The 16,905-nt window shown below is 34.8% G+C and overlaps 1 protein-coding gene across 1 annotated transcript in view; it reads left to right on the top strand.

The window, feature by feature from the left end:
• LOC141326168 (zinc finger matrin-type protein 4) overlaps positions 1–16,905 on the top strand; it is a 151,544-nt gene that overhangs the window by 28,437 nt on the left and 106,202 nt on the right. The window contains exon 2 of the mRNA XM_073834883.1: positions 14,166–14,270. Within this exon, the coding sequence (XP_073690984.1) occupies positions 14,166–14,270 (105 nt within the window). The remainder of the gene's footprint in view (positions 1–14,165; positions 14,271–16,905) is intronic.

Below are 16,905 nucleotides of genomic sequence, written 5' to 3' on the forward strand. Positions count from 1 at the left end.
CGAGTGCTTGCAGGGCAGCAGAAGAAATGGTTTCTGTGTGAGGATCAACAGATAATGTGACTTCATCTTTGCTTGAAGGAATAGCTCACCAAAAATGAAAAATTGCTTTAGTTAACTTGCTCTCAGGCCATCCAAGATTTGAATGAGTACATCAAAAAAAGAGATTTGGAGAAATTTAGCATTTATCACTTGCTCGCCATTGGATGCTCTGCAGTGAGTGGGTGCCATCAGAACAAAAGTCCAAACAGCTGATAAAAACATCGTAGTAATCCACATGATACCTTACCAGTTGGTCAAACAATGTATTGTGCAAACAAATTCATCATTAAGGTATTTTAACTTTAAAAAGTTCATAATCCATAATAACGCTTCCTCCAGTGATAAAGTCTATCACCCGTTGTCCTCTCACATCAAAATCCACCAACAGTTTAAAACTGTTTTTACTAAATGGTAGTGATGTGATGCAACTGTATTATCAATATTGTGGTATTGCAATAGCAAAACTGTGGTATCATTGTGGTCACATGACAAAATGAAACGATAGGTCTTCCAGGCAAAAAATGTAGTTTTTACAATATATTTGAACTTCCTATTCTAACATAGAGTTTTGGGCCATTATACTTTGACACCATATCTGGCAAACAAACTAAAACCGAAAGCACAATATCGCTTAATCACTTCATCAAGTCTGTTTTCGCTGTGCATTTCAAAGGCGATCAGTTCGTGATCCGGCGTTTTCCGCGCCTCAGAACGGCTCCATTCACAGTAAATGCTGTGAACTCGTTTATTGCATGTACTGTTAGTTTAGCGCATGCTTTGGAACGCAACAGCCACCAGTTATGCTTTATTTTCACGGCAGATGATTACAGCATTTCACTAGATTTGTAGTGAGACAAGCCTGTTTTCATTGCAGCTGGAGTTTTCCATCAAAATAAAAGCTCTACTGCCGTTTCCTTCAAAATAAAAGCTTAAAAGTTTAGTATGAATTGCTGACAGTTAGCGGTTTAAATGGGTAACGTTAATGCAGTCCAAAAATATCTCTTATCTCTTAATATATCAGTTCAAAATATCTTTTCAAGTGTAGAAATTAGGAAGGAAGTATTGTAATGTCCCTACTGTAGTGTAAAGCAAAAATAATATGCCTATGAAATATTCTTTTTTTATTTATTTTACACTGCAGTTGTTTCACAATATATGGTTATTACTGTCATAGGAATAACAGTATTATAAAATTGTTGTGGTTATTATTATATTCTAATTTGTTTGACTTCCTAAATCACTAGTGTGAATGTAATTTAGACTAAGACACTATACCACAAATAAAAAGACGGTTGATTGTCCTTTTAAGTCCAGGTACAAGTAAATTCACTGACTTTTTTGGGTTTGAGATAGAATCATTTAACTTTAAAATGTACAAAATGTTCATTTTTTCCAAGTCTTCATTTGTCTGTTTTTTTTTTTTTAATATCACAATAAATATCGTATTATGGGATTACGCCTTTCTACTAAACAGTGCTTCATCTGTGCATATTTCTCTCCTGATTCAGACGAGATTACTTTTTCACTTTAGTAAACTTTGTGTGGATTACTTGTGGATTATTTTGATGTTTTTATCTGTTTGGACTCTCATTCTGACAGCACCCATTTACTACAGAGGATCTATTTGTAAGTGAGTGAGATTTATTAATTTCTTTTAATTTCTCCAAATCTGTTCCAATAACTAAACAAACTAATTTCCATCCATCCATCCATCTATCTATCCATGGCTTTTTAATTTTTTCAGCACTACATAAACTTTGTTTTCTAGTTAAAAATGACAGAATGCTTCACTCCTACCTAATTAATTTTGTAATCAAGCTTATACCTAAATCTGAATTACACACAATCCTGCTCAAAACATCCTCCTAGCATTGTGATGACAAGGTTTTGCTCTTTATAAATGGTGTGTCTCAGTCAGATCCCTAGTTCACAATCTTGTTGCAGGAAATTGAGCCATCAGTGTCTCGCTCTTTAGTAGATCAAAGACATTTCTAGAGCCTGAATCTGTGTTCGTGATATAGGCTATTGATTCAAAGCAAAGGAAACTAAGAAGTGGAACGTGCAGAACGTGACAGTGCTGTAGATTCATCTACTATCATATAGTGAACAAACTCAGACTCACCTCAAAGGTAGCAGTATTATGCAATGGAATATTGCACCTCTATGAAAAAGATTTTAAAGGGGTCATATGATGTTGCTAAAAAGAGCATTATTTTGTGTATTTGGTGTAATGCAATGTGTTTATGGGGTTTGAGGTTCAAAAAACATTATTTTCCACATACTGTAAATTATTGTTGCTTCTCTCTGCTCCGCCTTTCTGAAACGCTTCAATTTTTTCAAAACTTATCGTTAATGAAAAGCGAGGTGTTCTCTAATTGGCCAGCTATCCGGTGCGTTGTGATTGGCTGAATACCTCAAGCGTGTAAAGGAAATATTACACCCCAACCATGTTGTGATGCCATTTTTCGGCGCGACGAGACAGAAACAATAAAACTCATTATAAACAAGGCATTTGTTGCATCCAGTGGGGACATAACTGCTGATTATAATGACTCATATGGTCTTTTTACGTGTTGCGTAAACAACACTATGTCTGCATTTTCGATCATAGAATGAGAAACAACAAGCATTAGTCTACACTGCTCAAAAGTCACGTTTGAATAGTGGGTAGCAAATTCTTTCAATATGAAAACGTACTTACAGGCCGTCAGTCAGAAGCACAGACTGTCCTTGAAATGTTGGAATTGCCCCACTTTATAGCCTTAACCATTTGTGTACAGCTGGCATTGTAAGCTGCTCTCTCGGCTTCAGTAAACAGTCTTCTGTGAAATGCACCTACTCGAATATTTGCGTTGTACTGTTCCGGAACAGTGTTATAAACAGGGCCTAAAACAAACTTTTTGCCACACCTGCCAATGGCCGGTGACTTGATCAAATTTACTGACCTTTTTTTTATTACTGCCAATGAAACTCTTTTTGCCAAAACAGCCAGTTATTACTACTACAATGACTAAACATATTTAAAATGTTTTTAATTTGTCCTGCTACTGGTGTCTCTATTACATGCATTTTCCCTCAATTTGACCTATTATTTATAGCTATTCAATGTTACAGTATAATTAAAAGCTATCATTTCGTATTTTTAGGCTCTAAAATATAAAACAACTTTAAACTTAATTTTTGATTTTGATTTTAAAACAACCTTCACATAAACTATAAATTGTAAAATGATTTCTTTTTTTCTTTTGTTCTTTGATTTCCATGAACGATAGACTTCAGCAGGTTTCACTTTAAAACCAGCGCGGTCTCTTTAAAATCTGAAGCACATGATGCGGATCTGATTATATGCAATTTTTTTCAAAACTGTTTACAGTCATCTAAAGGTGCCATAGAATGGAAAACTGTATTAACCTTGGCATAGTTGAATAATAACAGTTCTGTACATGGACATGACATAGCGTGAGTCTCAAACACCATTGTTTCCTCCTTCTCATATAAATCTGGTGTTTGCAGAAGACCACTGAAAAATAGGCTAATCCTAACATAACAGCGACTATTACGTAAGAGTCACAATCATTAATAGTTATGCCCCCAGCATTTGCATAGCCCTATCATCAGAAGTTCTGCAGCTAGGCTACTGTGAAAAAAACAAAGCGAGGACAATAGCGAAAATGGCAGATCACGGGAATAAATGTTAAGTTCCAGGTTGTGCAGGAGATGTTAAGTGCAGGGATGGGTTGGTGTCTGTAACTTATTCAGAAAGGCAAGGAAAACAAATAAGGCGATCTAATAAAATAAGGCGACCCACTGAAGGGACATGGTTAGCTTACTGCTAGCGGTAGCCTGTTGTATTGCAGTACATAAGATTTCACTTACCACATAAATGGAGAGCTGGAAAGATGACTGCGTGGACGATGGCGATTGATTTACAGATCCTGAGAATCACTAACAAGCATCTAAACTTATGTGGTAAGTACTGCCGCTGCAGTATAACATTACACAGAGCACATGTGATCACAAAAGTGAAAGAATGATCATATAAAATGATCGTGCATTCAAAACATTCAATGAACCGCATATTAATAGAGCTCCGTGAAAATATATTTTACTCCATGTGCCAGCTACCAAATGAGCCACTCTGTGAAACAGCCAATCAGAGCAGAGCTCATCATTATTATTCATGAACCTTCCAAATAAGGTAATAAATAGACCTGTAAAACTGTTTCTGGAGAATTTTTACCCTTTCCTATGCCATATACCTTCTATGTAGATATGAGAGAACTATTTAAAATATTGTATCAATGCATTCTATGGCACCTTTAAGACTTTATAACTCATTTAAGACTATGTTTACAAGGTAACTCGCCAAAACCGCCCATTTTGACATAACTGTGTGTGATTTACTGATGCGCTGCCTGAAGCGGCTCAGCGTATGCGTAACGTTACAGCCGAGCACACACCTTTCAAACTTTAATTCACGGCACCGTTTTAGGCAGCGTAACCCGAAGTATGTGTCGCCACATTTTCGGGTTATAAAGAATAAAGAAGGGACAAGTTATTCTTCTGAAATAAAGCAGCTTCTCAGGTGAATGTTATTTGAACTGTGTCTAGGCACAGGATTACCATCACACTGCTCTGAATTTATCAGCCCGTTTGTATCCTATTATTTAATTTGCTATTGTCGCTTATGACAGAACAGCTAATCATGATGATCTTGTCTTCTGAAAAGATTCTTTTATTCTGGCTGTTTTATTCTCTTTAAAAACTGGCTGTTGTTTTCACTACATTGCATTGATGTATTTCGTAAAAGTTTTACCCGCCAACTGGCGACTGAGACTGTTACATATACTCGCCAACGCTGATTTTTACTTGCATTTGGCGCTTGGCAAGTGATATTTTTAGGCCCTGGTTGTAAATATAACTTAACCACTGATTTCTAGTTGTGTCCTAACTAAATTTAAAGGCTAAATTTGTGTCTCCACAACATGGCAGCTGCAACAACACTACAGCCGGTAAAAGTTACGCCTTCTTTCTTTCCATATACATATGAGTGGTGTTATGCAAATCTACCCACGCTGTGTCGTGGACATGTGGGGGCATGTTTGAACGAGCCGTTTTAGGAAGGCGTGGCTGAGTCTTAACTTTTATAATAAATATCTCTTTGGGTTTGAGACTTTAAGCTTTGCAACTTTACAGATCCTATCTCTAACACTCCAAAAACAAAGGAAAACAAGAAACTACATCATATGACCCCTTTAATTAGAAAATAATGTGACAGCTTAACATGTACATAGAAAGTCGTCATTATTAATACAGCTAATCACATTATTATAATAGTGTAATAGCTTACAGTTGTAGGATTTCAGCGCGAATCAGACAATTCAGGAGATTCGATTAGAAGTAAAAACACTTCTACAGCCTCAAACTCCACAAATTCCAGCAACTCCAGCATGACCAGACCCCTGTTGTAAAATTTGTCATTTGACACCCTGGCTCCAGCCAGCCTGAAGCAAACCTAACTAACTAGGAACTTGCAACATTAACACAAAAGGACCCTTGTTGATAATCCCAAATTTGGGGCAAGTAACCAAGATTAATGGTCAAAGAGATGCACATCTTGGACATCACTTGAGGGAAATCACTAGTAGAGACTGTGCTTGGTGGGCTCCCCCACCCAGGAGACTGAGATTCCTTCCCTAAACTTTTGACCTTCCGGCTTAGAGAACAGACCCTCACATTCCCAATACGGCCCAGGAAACTGCCTATTGATGTATATACAGTATGCACCTAAAATTATGCTAAAAGAACTTATGAGCAACTCATCATTTCTATGCAGAACTTCCTATCCTCTTTGTAACCCATACATTTGCCTATTATGTTTTAATCACTTATTGTGTATGTCCTTTTTAATAACTATTGAATAGCTTAATGGTTTATGTTGGTGTTTGGTATCCCCGAGCTCGAAATTGCATTCTCGAAATGTTTCTGTAATTCAATTCTTTGTAAAATGTATTATAGTCTTGTTATAGAAATCATGTCCAAATTTGTCTCTGCAAAGAGCGGGAAATAGGGACCAAGGGACTGATAAGATAACATTGTGATTTATGGTTTGGGAGGAGGAACCAGCAGTACCCCGACTTAGGACAATGTTTTAATTGGTCAAGACACCATTTGGGATGTGTCCAAAAGCTGACTTTAAATACTCAGGACTCCATTCAAATCTCTCTCCTGTCTGCTCTTACTCCTTACTCTTACTCTCTTACCCTCTTACGGCTTCGTGCCGCCGCGTTTCAACGCTGCTGGCCTGCACGCCAGCTGCTCCTCTAAAGGAAACATGAGGAGATTGTTACACTTCTGTCTTTTACTTTAATTCTTTTATTTCTTTCCGTTGAGAGTTTCGTGTTCTAGTTAAGTTTTGCCTCGAGCCGCGACCCAAACGTCTGTGCTGACCTGAACTTTAACCAGCGCACAACTCTGCATATCCAACCAACGCCCAAGAAGACATCACATCGACCGACCACCAACCAGTCGACAACCTCGGGAAGGCCCCCCTTTCTGGAGCGACGCAACGAAAGGAATTCCCTCGGCACAGAAAAAGGCAACGCAAGTAACCTCCAGGTTCTAACTGAACTGGTGCATTTGATATAAAGTTTAATAACCTCTTTGAGAGACTCAATGCGAGGGTTAATTAAGTGATTGATGGTTGTTCAGGTCTAAGCAATTACACATATTGCTATAAACTTGGGACTTCATATTTTCATTCCTTTAAACTCATTCTTTCCTCACTTTCTCTTTCTGCAACCTGTGTGAATGTGTGTGTTTATGTTAGATTAGATTGTATGTGTTAGGTTTATCCAATAAAATCATATTTTTATTAGAAAAGATAAGTATCTTGTGTTTTGTGCTTACAAGTTAATGTCTTAATGTCTTGCTACTGTGCTAATATATAGTGTTTTCACTATATTCTGGATAGTAATATCCATTGCAGAGTTTCTGTTACACAGCTCGTTTAATGAATTGCGGGTCGAGTCTGAACAGCCGTAAAACAGCGATTCTGTTCAAATTCCCTATTGAATCATATTCGATTCCCTTTGAGCTAAATTAAATGTACTTAATCCCTACACCATTCCATTTGTGGTCAAGTCCTTGATAAAAGGGCAAAGATAAATGTATTTGAAAGACTTTCTCTGTGTAGTTCTAAGGAAATAAAACCTCAAACATATTAAATTAGACTATCACTGAGGTGCTGTGAGAGATCACTGATGTGTCACAATACAATTATAATCACAGAAAATTAAATTGTGTGAAGCAGGTTTTGTGTCTGAATGCACACGGAGGACTTTAACGAGACCACAGAGTGAATCAGAAATGAACTTTATTATGCCACGGGATCATTTTCCTTTTAGATTATTGTAATCAACGGGCATCTTTGTAGAGAAAAGCATCCATGAAACGAAAGCAAATGTTCAGTCATTAGCATCCCATAGCCAAACATCTCACCACTGGCCAAATCTGAATTTTGCAGCTTGGACCGCTAACACAGAAAGAGAATGACGTGTAAAGTGACTAGTCACATTATGTTCTTTTTACGTGATGTTTAGGGACAGGCAAATCTGAAATTAGAGACTAAAAGTGAAATGTGCTCAAGTTTATCTCATTCAGTTGCTACTAAGTGCCTCAAACAACACTCTTGAGGGGGGAATTCAATAAGAATGAATTGTGCTTGGTGATAATGTTGTTTATTTGCATAGATTGTCAGCATTGTTTTAGCACCAGATAAACTAAAGGAATTATGTAAATCAGGTAACGGCGCCTACAAAATTGGTGCTGATCACAGTTTGCACGGGGTTTTACCTAGCGCTGCAGGTTGTGTAGGATGCTGCAAACACTTCACCTCATCTGCACTGTCAAAAGTTTTTTACATTGCTTTTTACATTAATATTTTAAATTAGAGTTTTATATTTTTTGTTTTCTTTTCCGTTTTAGTTTCATGTTTTATAATTTTGTATGTGCTTTTGTAATTTTTTTCTTAAATATATTAAATATATAGTAAATATTAGTATTTGATTAATTTTTTTTTTAAATTTCCATTTTAGTTTTTATTTATTTCCAGTAATAACTTTAGTGCTTCTACTTCTACCTATTTCAGTCTGTTTTCTAGTTTAAGTTTTACATCTAATATTTGTATTTTATTTCAGCTTTATTTTAATTAACAAAAAATGTGCATGTCCAGTTATTATGCTCTTCTTCATAATTTGATGACATATACTGCTGTTTTAATTAGAAATTGTACACAAAAATCTGTTTGAAATAAAATTTAAAGGGATGCATAAAATATTGGTACCGTATCGGTTAATAAAATGTAAAAATATGGAAAATTATCATGCACAAAATTAAATCAAATCAAAAATATATAAATAAAATATATTAAATATTATTTTAAAATGCTTTTTTATATATTTTCAATTATCTTTTTAATTTTAGTATTTTTTTTTATCATTTTGTTATGTGCTTTCGTCAATTCTATTATTTTTGTTCTTTATAAATATTAGTATTTGTGTTTAATTTTTTTATTTCGACTTTAGTTTTTATGTCTAGTAGTAACTTTAGTGCTTTCACTTAAAATTATTTCAGCCTAATTTTTAAGTTTAAGTTTTACATCTAATATTTATATTTTATTTTAGCTTTATTTCAATTAACAAAAATGTTTTTAATAGTTTTAGTTTTTTAGTTTGCTCTTCTCCATAATTTGATGACATATACTGCTGTTTTTATTAGAAATGTTATCTAAAAATAAGTTTGAAATAAAATTTAAAGGGATGCATAAAATATTGGTACCATATTGGTTAATTAAATATAAAAAAGTGAAAAATTAACATGCACAAAATGAAATGAAATCAAACACATATATATTATAGTTTTTAATAATATTTTAAAATGCTTTTTTATATGAATATTTTTAATTAGATATTTATATTTTCAATTATCTTTTTAATTTTAGTTAATTTTTTTATATTTTTGTTATGTGCTTTTGTCAATTCTATTATTTTTGTTCTTTATAAATATTAGTATTTGTGTTTAATTTTTTTTATTTCCACTTTAGTTTTTATGTCTAGTAGTAATTTTAGTGCTTCCACTTAAACTTATTTCATCCTAATTTTTTAGTTTAAGTTTTACATCTAATATTTATATTTTATTTTATTTCAGCTTTATTTCAATATCCAAAAATGTTTTTAATAGTTTTAGTTAACAATAAAAACTTTATTCTAGAGTCTGCATATATGTCCGTTATTACGCTCTTCTCCATAATCTGATGACGTACTACTGCAGTTTGTATTAGAAATTATAAACAAAATTCTGTTCAAAATAGAACTTAAAGGGATACATAAAATATCAGTACCATATATGGTAATTAAATATAAAAATATGGAAAATTAACATGCACAAAATTAAATCAAATCAAACTAGAAATGTATGCAAATTAACGCATATTTCATTAAATAATGGCTCATTTGCATATTAAAACCTAACATTTTAGAAAACATGTAATACAAAAAATCTTTGCAATTATCAATGTAATCAATCAACTGGGTAAGTAAGGTGATAACTATTAGTTTTTTATTTTACCCTATTTACCTGCAGTGTCTCACCTTAACCGAAGAGTTGTTGGTCCCCATTGACTTCCATAGTAGGAAAAGAAAAACTATGGAAGTCCATGAGGACAACAACTGTTTAATTACCAACATTCTTCAAAAAATCATATATGTTTAACATGAGAGTGAGTAAATAACAATTTTCATTTTTGGGTGAACTATCCCTTTAATAAAATAAGCATAGTGAATTGCTATACCGGCATATTTAACATATAGGTTTTTATGTTAAACATACTGCATACACAACTATTTAGTGCACCTGAATATCTAAGATTTGCACAAGCAAGACATGTTTGATTATATTCATATAAGCGATCGAACAACGACAGTCTGTATGAACTCAACAGTAAGCCTAAGAGAAGGTCCAGTATGTTTTCAGCCGTCATGATAAGAACAATCTGATATCTGATTGTGTACTCCGTGTTCCTTCAGTGCCTGATTATTTTGGCCTTTATCGGAGATTCTTGTGCGCTCTGAGTCATCACTGTGACACATGCTGTCAGGTTGATGTGTACCCATCAGTCCCCTCACACTAACTGCACCTGAACTCCTCAGCTTTTCATGCAGGCTCTTCAAGAATCCAGATTAGACCACAGTTGAATTTCACAAGTGCAACACTCTGAATTATTGATTCTGCACATCAGAATCACCCTCACTCACAAATGGCGAAAGAGCGATGTTGAATTCTCACGACACTTTGCTTTTTAATTATACATCGAGGATTTGGTTTGATGGGTGGTTTCTTCGAATATCCTATTCATTCTTGAGGAATCCTGAGCCTGGTTTTCTTCTGTGATAAATGCTAAATGCCAATTCTTCCTCTGACTCATGGGCTTTGTGAGAAAACATCAATGTACAGAAACAATGGGATGTGAAATATCTTTTCAACCATCAATTAAAAACCGTTGTTCTCTTTAGTAAAAGAGTGGGAGTGAAAGCATCCCATGTTTCCATACTGTTGATCACATTCTCAATGCATGTTTGACCTTGAGAAAAGCAGGTCGTTTTACACATTGCATAGCTCTTTGCAAACAGTAGCCTGTGCCAAGGACCGACAAACATTCACACCTTTTCTCAGCGCAGAGCGAAAAATAGCTTTGCTACCTCATTGGAACGAATACAAAACTGCAAACTTCAGCTCTGTTCCCAAGAACTGCATAGACAACATTTTAAGGTGTCATAGATGTGTTCCCGCTGCAGTGGTTTTCCTAAAAGTTATGCAGCGTATATTTGAAGACAGCATCACATGTATCGTTCATGGTTAAAGCAATCTCAGAATGCACTGTGATTACATCAGTGAAAAAAGTCTATGGTATGCCATATATGACCAGAAAGAGTTTTTTTTTTTTTTTAAATATTCAGACATTCAAATTGGCTTTTACAATATTAAAAACAACACTAACAAAACAGTACTACATTATAAATATGTTTGAATGAGCCTAGTCTTGTGTAGCCAGACCTTTAGACTGACGGCTGAAGGTCTGGGAACCTTGACCGCTTTGAATGGCCAAGGCCTGGCCACGGCCCGACCAAAAGGCCATATGACTGATGCCTTCCTACCTTGAAATGTGTATTCTGATGACAGCATTTACCCGTTTTCAGATACAGCCAAGTTTGAAACTCCTGAAGTGTTTCCACTTTTGTGTGCTGTAGTCATCAGACGTTCAGCCAATGGTCCATGGGCTGAAGACTTGAATGAGCCTTGATAAAAGATGTGCAAAATAACTGATTATTATTGATCCTAGACTTATTCATATTAGCATCCATACCAACGGACAATAAAACAGATAGATCTTTGCAAACATACAGTGAGGGAAAAATGTATTTGATCCCCTGCTGATTTTGTACGTTTGACCACTGACAAAGAAATGATCAGTCAAAATTTTAATGGTGGGTTTATTTTAACAGTGAGAGACAGAATAGCAACAAAAAAAAAGACAAAAAGACATTGATTTGCATTTTAATGAGTGAAATAAGCATTTGATCTCCTATCAATCAGCAAGATTTCTAGCTCCCAGGTGTCTTTTTTACAGGTAACGAGCTGCTCCTAATCTCAGCTTGTTACCTGTATAAAAGACACCTGTCCACAGAAGCAATCAATCAATCAGATTCCAAAATCTCCACCATGGCCAAGACCAAAGAGCTGTCCAAGGATGTCAGGGACAAGATTGTAGACCTACACAAGGCTGGAATGGGCTACAAAACCTTTGCCAAGCAGCTTGGTGAGAAGGTGACAACAGTTGGTGCGATTATTTGCAAATGTAAGAAACACAAAAAAACAGTCAATCTGTAGAGTCAATAACTGTAGAGTTTCAGTGATCATCATGAACGGTCAGGAATTAGCCCAGAACTACATGGGAGGATCTTGTCAATGATCTCAAGGCTGCTGGAACCATAGTCACCAAGAAAACAATTGGTAACACACTACGCGTGAAGGACTCAATTCCTGCAGCGCCCGTAAGGTCCCCTTGCTCAAAAAAGCACATGTACATGTCCGTCTGAAGTTTGCCAATGAACATCTGAATGATTCAGAGGAGAACTGGGTGAAAGTGTTGTGGTCAGATGAGGCCAAAATCAAGCTCTTTGGCAGCAACTCAACTCGCCGTGTTTGGAGGAGGAGGAATGCTGCCTATGACCCCAAGAACACCATCCCCACCGTCAAACATGGAGGTGGAAACATTATGCTTTGGGGGTGTTTTTCTGCTAAGGGGACTGGACAACTATACCGCATCAAAGGGATGATGGATGGGGCTATGTACCGTCAGGGCCAGGGCATTGAAGGGTCGTGGATGGGTATTTCATCATGACAGTGACCCAAAACACATGGCCAGGGCAACAAAGAAGTGGCTCAAGAAGAAGCACATTAAGGTTCTGGAGTGGCCTAGCAAGTCTCCAGACCTTAATCCCATAGAAAATCTGTAGAGGGAGCTGAAGGTTTGAGTTGCTAAAAATCAGCCTCAAAACCTTAATGACTTGTAGGAAATCTGCATGCAAAGAGGAGTGGGACAATCCCTCCTGAGATGTGTGCAAACCTGGTGGCCAACTACAAAATAACGTCTGACCTCTGTGATTGCCAACAAGGGTTTTGCCACCAAGTACTAAGTCATGTTTTGCGAAGGGGTCAAATACTTATTTGCTATAACTATAATGCTCTGTGACGTTTTTAAATAATGTACCATCTGCATTACACCTAAACCTACCTGATAGTATGAATAAAAGCAATGTAAAAACGTAATCAAAAGCATGCTATTTTAGGTTGTTTTTCAATCTTTCATTGTGAGTCATGTTTTTCACAGAATTCGTAGCCAAGGATTCCACATCCTAAGTCCAATTTTGTGCTGGCTGAGCTATCGAGCAAGCTAGTTACATTCAGAAAGTGAAACATGGAGCTGTAATCATATCTGTGTACAAAATCGATTACAAGTGCTTGCTGTTTTACGGCCTCTAGTGTTCATTTCTGTTGGAAACTGCAGTAATATGTATATATTGGTACGTATTTCACGTCTTGCAAAAAAGTTCCCACGGGTAAATTTTCGCTATAAATTTTCGTTAGGTACAAAAATTCCTGTGTATTTTTATCGAATATATTAATTTTATACAATACTGAAGTGTTTTGTTGTTGAATTAATTTGTTTTTGAAGTGAGCTAGTCCAGTCACTTGTTTCGTTTCTAACTGAATCAGCCATTTTGAACAAATCGTTTGTTATGAATAATTCAGTAATGAATTTACTAAAACAGGAAATTGCTGCCACCTACTGAAGGTTTTTTGTCATTTATTTATTAATTTTATCTATGACAGGCCTAAACCAAAAGGTGCCAGCACAGCAAAATATCGTTTAATGATCAATATTGACCAAAATCACTTCTTTTCAGGACCCAGAAGGAAAACACCGTATAAATCAAAGTTCATTAAATAAAGCTAATTGTTTAAAAATGAGACAATTTTGTAATCATTGTGTAAAAATTAGCTACAGAACACCCCATCCCTGGAATTATTATTATTATATTTTTTTTTACAGTAAATTATGTTGCCTTAAAAAACAAGGAAACTCGCTAGGTTTTGAGGAAAAAAAGTTGGACAGTAAACTGGTCTTGTAGACTGACCAGTAGCCAAAACCCCTCAAAAAACAACAAATCAGATTTGCCTGACTAGGTAAGACCGGCAGGATTTTAAAGCATTTTTATTTCAGCACTGGGAGCTCTAATGTCTTTGTTTCCATCTGTATACACATTATATATTGCCATATTTATGTCATTTGTCACATGCTGTTGCAATGCAAGGTCTTATGTTACATCGTTGAGAAAAATAATGTGTCCTTGTACTTCCTAACTGCAGAAAAACGACAATAAACCAACACTGGCTTGACTTGAAAATGGGTCAAATCAGTCTAAACTTAAAATAAATGTGATAAACTGGAGTTCTGTGAGTCTCACCGTACTTGTGTGTGTGTGTGTGTGTGTGTGTTTGATCAGATGAAGTCTGCCGGAGTTGGCGATGAAGGACTCTTCACAGAGAGCTACTGTAACATCTGCAACGCTCAGCTGATCTCCGAGTCCCAGCGCGTGGCACACTATGAGGTGAGAGCACACACACAGAGCAGTGACACACATTACGTTAAAAGCAGGCCTCATCAATTGATCATCAGGGACGTAATAATCATTTGTAACCTAAATGCTTCTCTCATGTATCTTTCAGTCGCTGCTTTTAAAGTTGTAATGCAGTGCACCTTTCCCCAGACCCGCAACCCCTTCATAAGTAATCCAATGATTGACCATTAAATAATCATCCTCCTGCATTATTTACATCTCTCACATACAGTTCTTGAGACCAGAGTCTCACAGAGTACGCAATCACTAGATTAATGAGCGCGCTAATGAGGACAAACTCCTTTGCACGAAATCAGTGTAGCTGAGGGAAAGTGTCTGTTCAACAGGATCGTTTGGCCAGATTGGTTTACCAAGAGAAGCCGGTGAGCTATATTCAGTGTTACCGTAACACTTTAGATCTTCTGTCACTGATCCCTGTGATCCCTCGTCTTGAGTAAACGCTCTCAGATGTCACAGCGTGAGGCTGATGTCCTGAATTACGTGTGAACGAACGCTGGATTTACTTGTATTTATTGACATATAATTACATATTTTCCCTCAAATGGCTTAAAAGCGTTTTTTTTTATTGCCAGTCAGACGAGTTGTCATTTCAACCAGCTGTTGCCAAGTGGACTGAAAATGACTAATCCAACTAAAATGACATTATTTATTTTAAAATAACCAAGACATGTAGTGCTTTTCAATAAATAACTGTAAAAAGATATTTAAATATGTAATATGCCTAAATATTATGACACATAAAAATGTATCTACACATATTTTTCTATTATTATTATTATTATTAATAATAATAATAATATTTAAAATTTATAAAATATTATTAAACAGTAATACATTTTCAGTAAGTTTAAGCAAGCCACAGGCACAGAAAAAAAACATAATAAATAAATAAATTTATTTATTATATTATTAAACATGTTTATCATGTTTATTTCCTTTTGCTTTTGGAAAAAAATTGTATTTTATATTATAAATATTTATATTAACACATTTTTAATTAACATAATATATTATAATTCATAGAACTAATAATAATATACTTTTATCATATTAATATAAATAAAAAAATAAATTAAAATAAAATGTGTACATTAAAAAAAACATATAAATCTGATTTACTAAAAATAGTCAATTGAGACTGGTCTGTTGTCAAGTTTTTTAAGGAAACCTATTGTCTTTTTTATTTTTAAATAATGTTAATAATAAAAATAAAATCTATCATCCACTATACATCTCAGACAACAAATAATGCAACACATATTTCCCAAGTATCCAGAAAGCCAAGTCGATGAACCCATCACTGTGACCAGTTCATTTCAGGCCCTGAATTCAGCCGGCCATTTCCCTGGAGAGGCGAAGAAAAGGAAAGGGAGAGAATGAGAGAAAAACAGAGAGACAGATAGAGATGTTCTGTGTGATAACATGAGTCCGCCGCACCACAGCACGCATTAGAGCTGTTCCCTTTGGGACTGAACCACACCAAACTCTCTCCACCTGTCAGAGCAACTTTAATGGACTTTCTGATATCTCGGGGCCTTTTCCTCTTTCAATTTCTCGTGCAGCGTGCGTGCACGTGCACGCATGGCTGATAATCTGATGGATACTGTAGCTAACGGACATATACTAAAAGCTTGGGTATAATCATGTCTCATCTCAGTTTGGAGGGAAAGCTCGTTATCTATCGGCTGCCCTTCACTGTCTGGATTGGACACTTCTGTCTTCTCCTTATCACTCAGTATTGTTTGTCTGGAGGGAGGGAGAGAGGGAAAAAATTAAATAAAATAAAATCTTTAAAAAAAAAATCTAAATGTTATTTACTGTCTGGATTGGACACTTCCATCTTCTCCATATCACTGTGTATTGTTGTCTGGAGGGAGGGAAAAATAAAATTAAAATAAATAAATAAATCTAACATAAAATCTAAATAAATAAATAAATAAATAATAATAATAATAATAAAAATCTAATATCAAATCAAATCTAAAATAAAAAATAAAATAAAATCTAAATGCCCTTCACTGTCCAGATTGGACACTTCTGTCTTCTCCATATCACTGTGTATTGTTTGGGGGAAAAAAATAATAAAATAAGTAATAATAAAATAAAATAAAATAAAATACAAAAATCTAACATTAAATCTAAAATAAAATAATAAAAATCTACAATAAAATCTAAAAAAAATTTTTTAAATAAATTACTTTTTTTTTTTTATTAAATCTAAATAAAAATCTAAATGCCCTTTACCATCCGGATTGGACACTTCTGTCTTCTCCATATTACTCTGTATTGTTTGGGAAAAAATATATAAATAATAATAATAATAATAATAATAAAATACACAAATCAAACGAAATCTAAAATAAAATTCAAAAATCTACAATAAAATCTAAAAAAAAAACTAAAATATAAATAATCTAAAAAAAAATTTAAAACAATATTAAAAAGAAAATCTAAAAAAAAATCTAAAATAAATTAAAAAAAAATGTCTAAAATAAAAATTAAATGCCCTTCACCATCTGGATTGGACACTTCTGTCTTCTCCATATCACTCTGTATTGTTTGGGGAAAAAAAATTATAATAAAATAAAATTAAATTAAAAAATCT

The sequence above is a fragment of the Garra rufa genome, chromosome 2 (genome assembly GCF_049309525.1).
Source record: "Garra rufa chromosome 2, GarRuf1.0, whole genome shotgun sequence".
NCBI classification, from domain to species: Eukaryota; Metazoa; Chordata; class Actinopteri; order Cypriniformes; family Cyprinidae; genus Garra; species Garra rufa.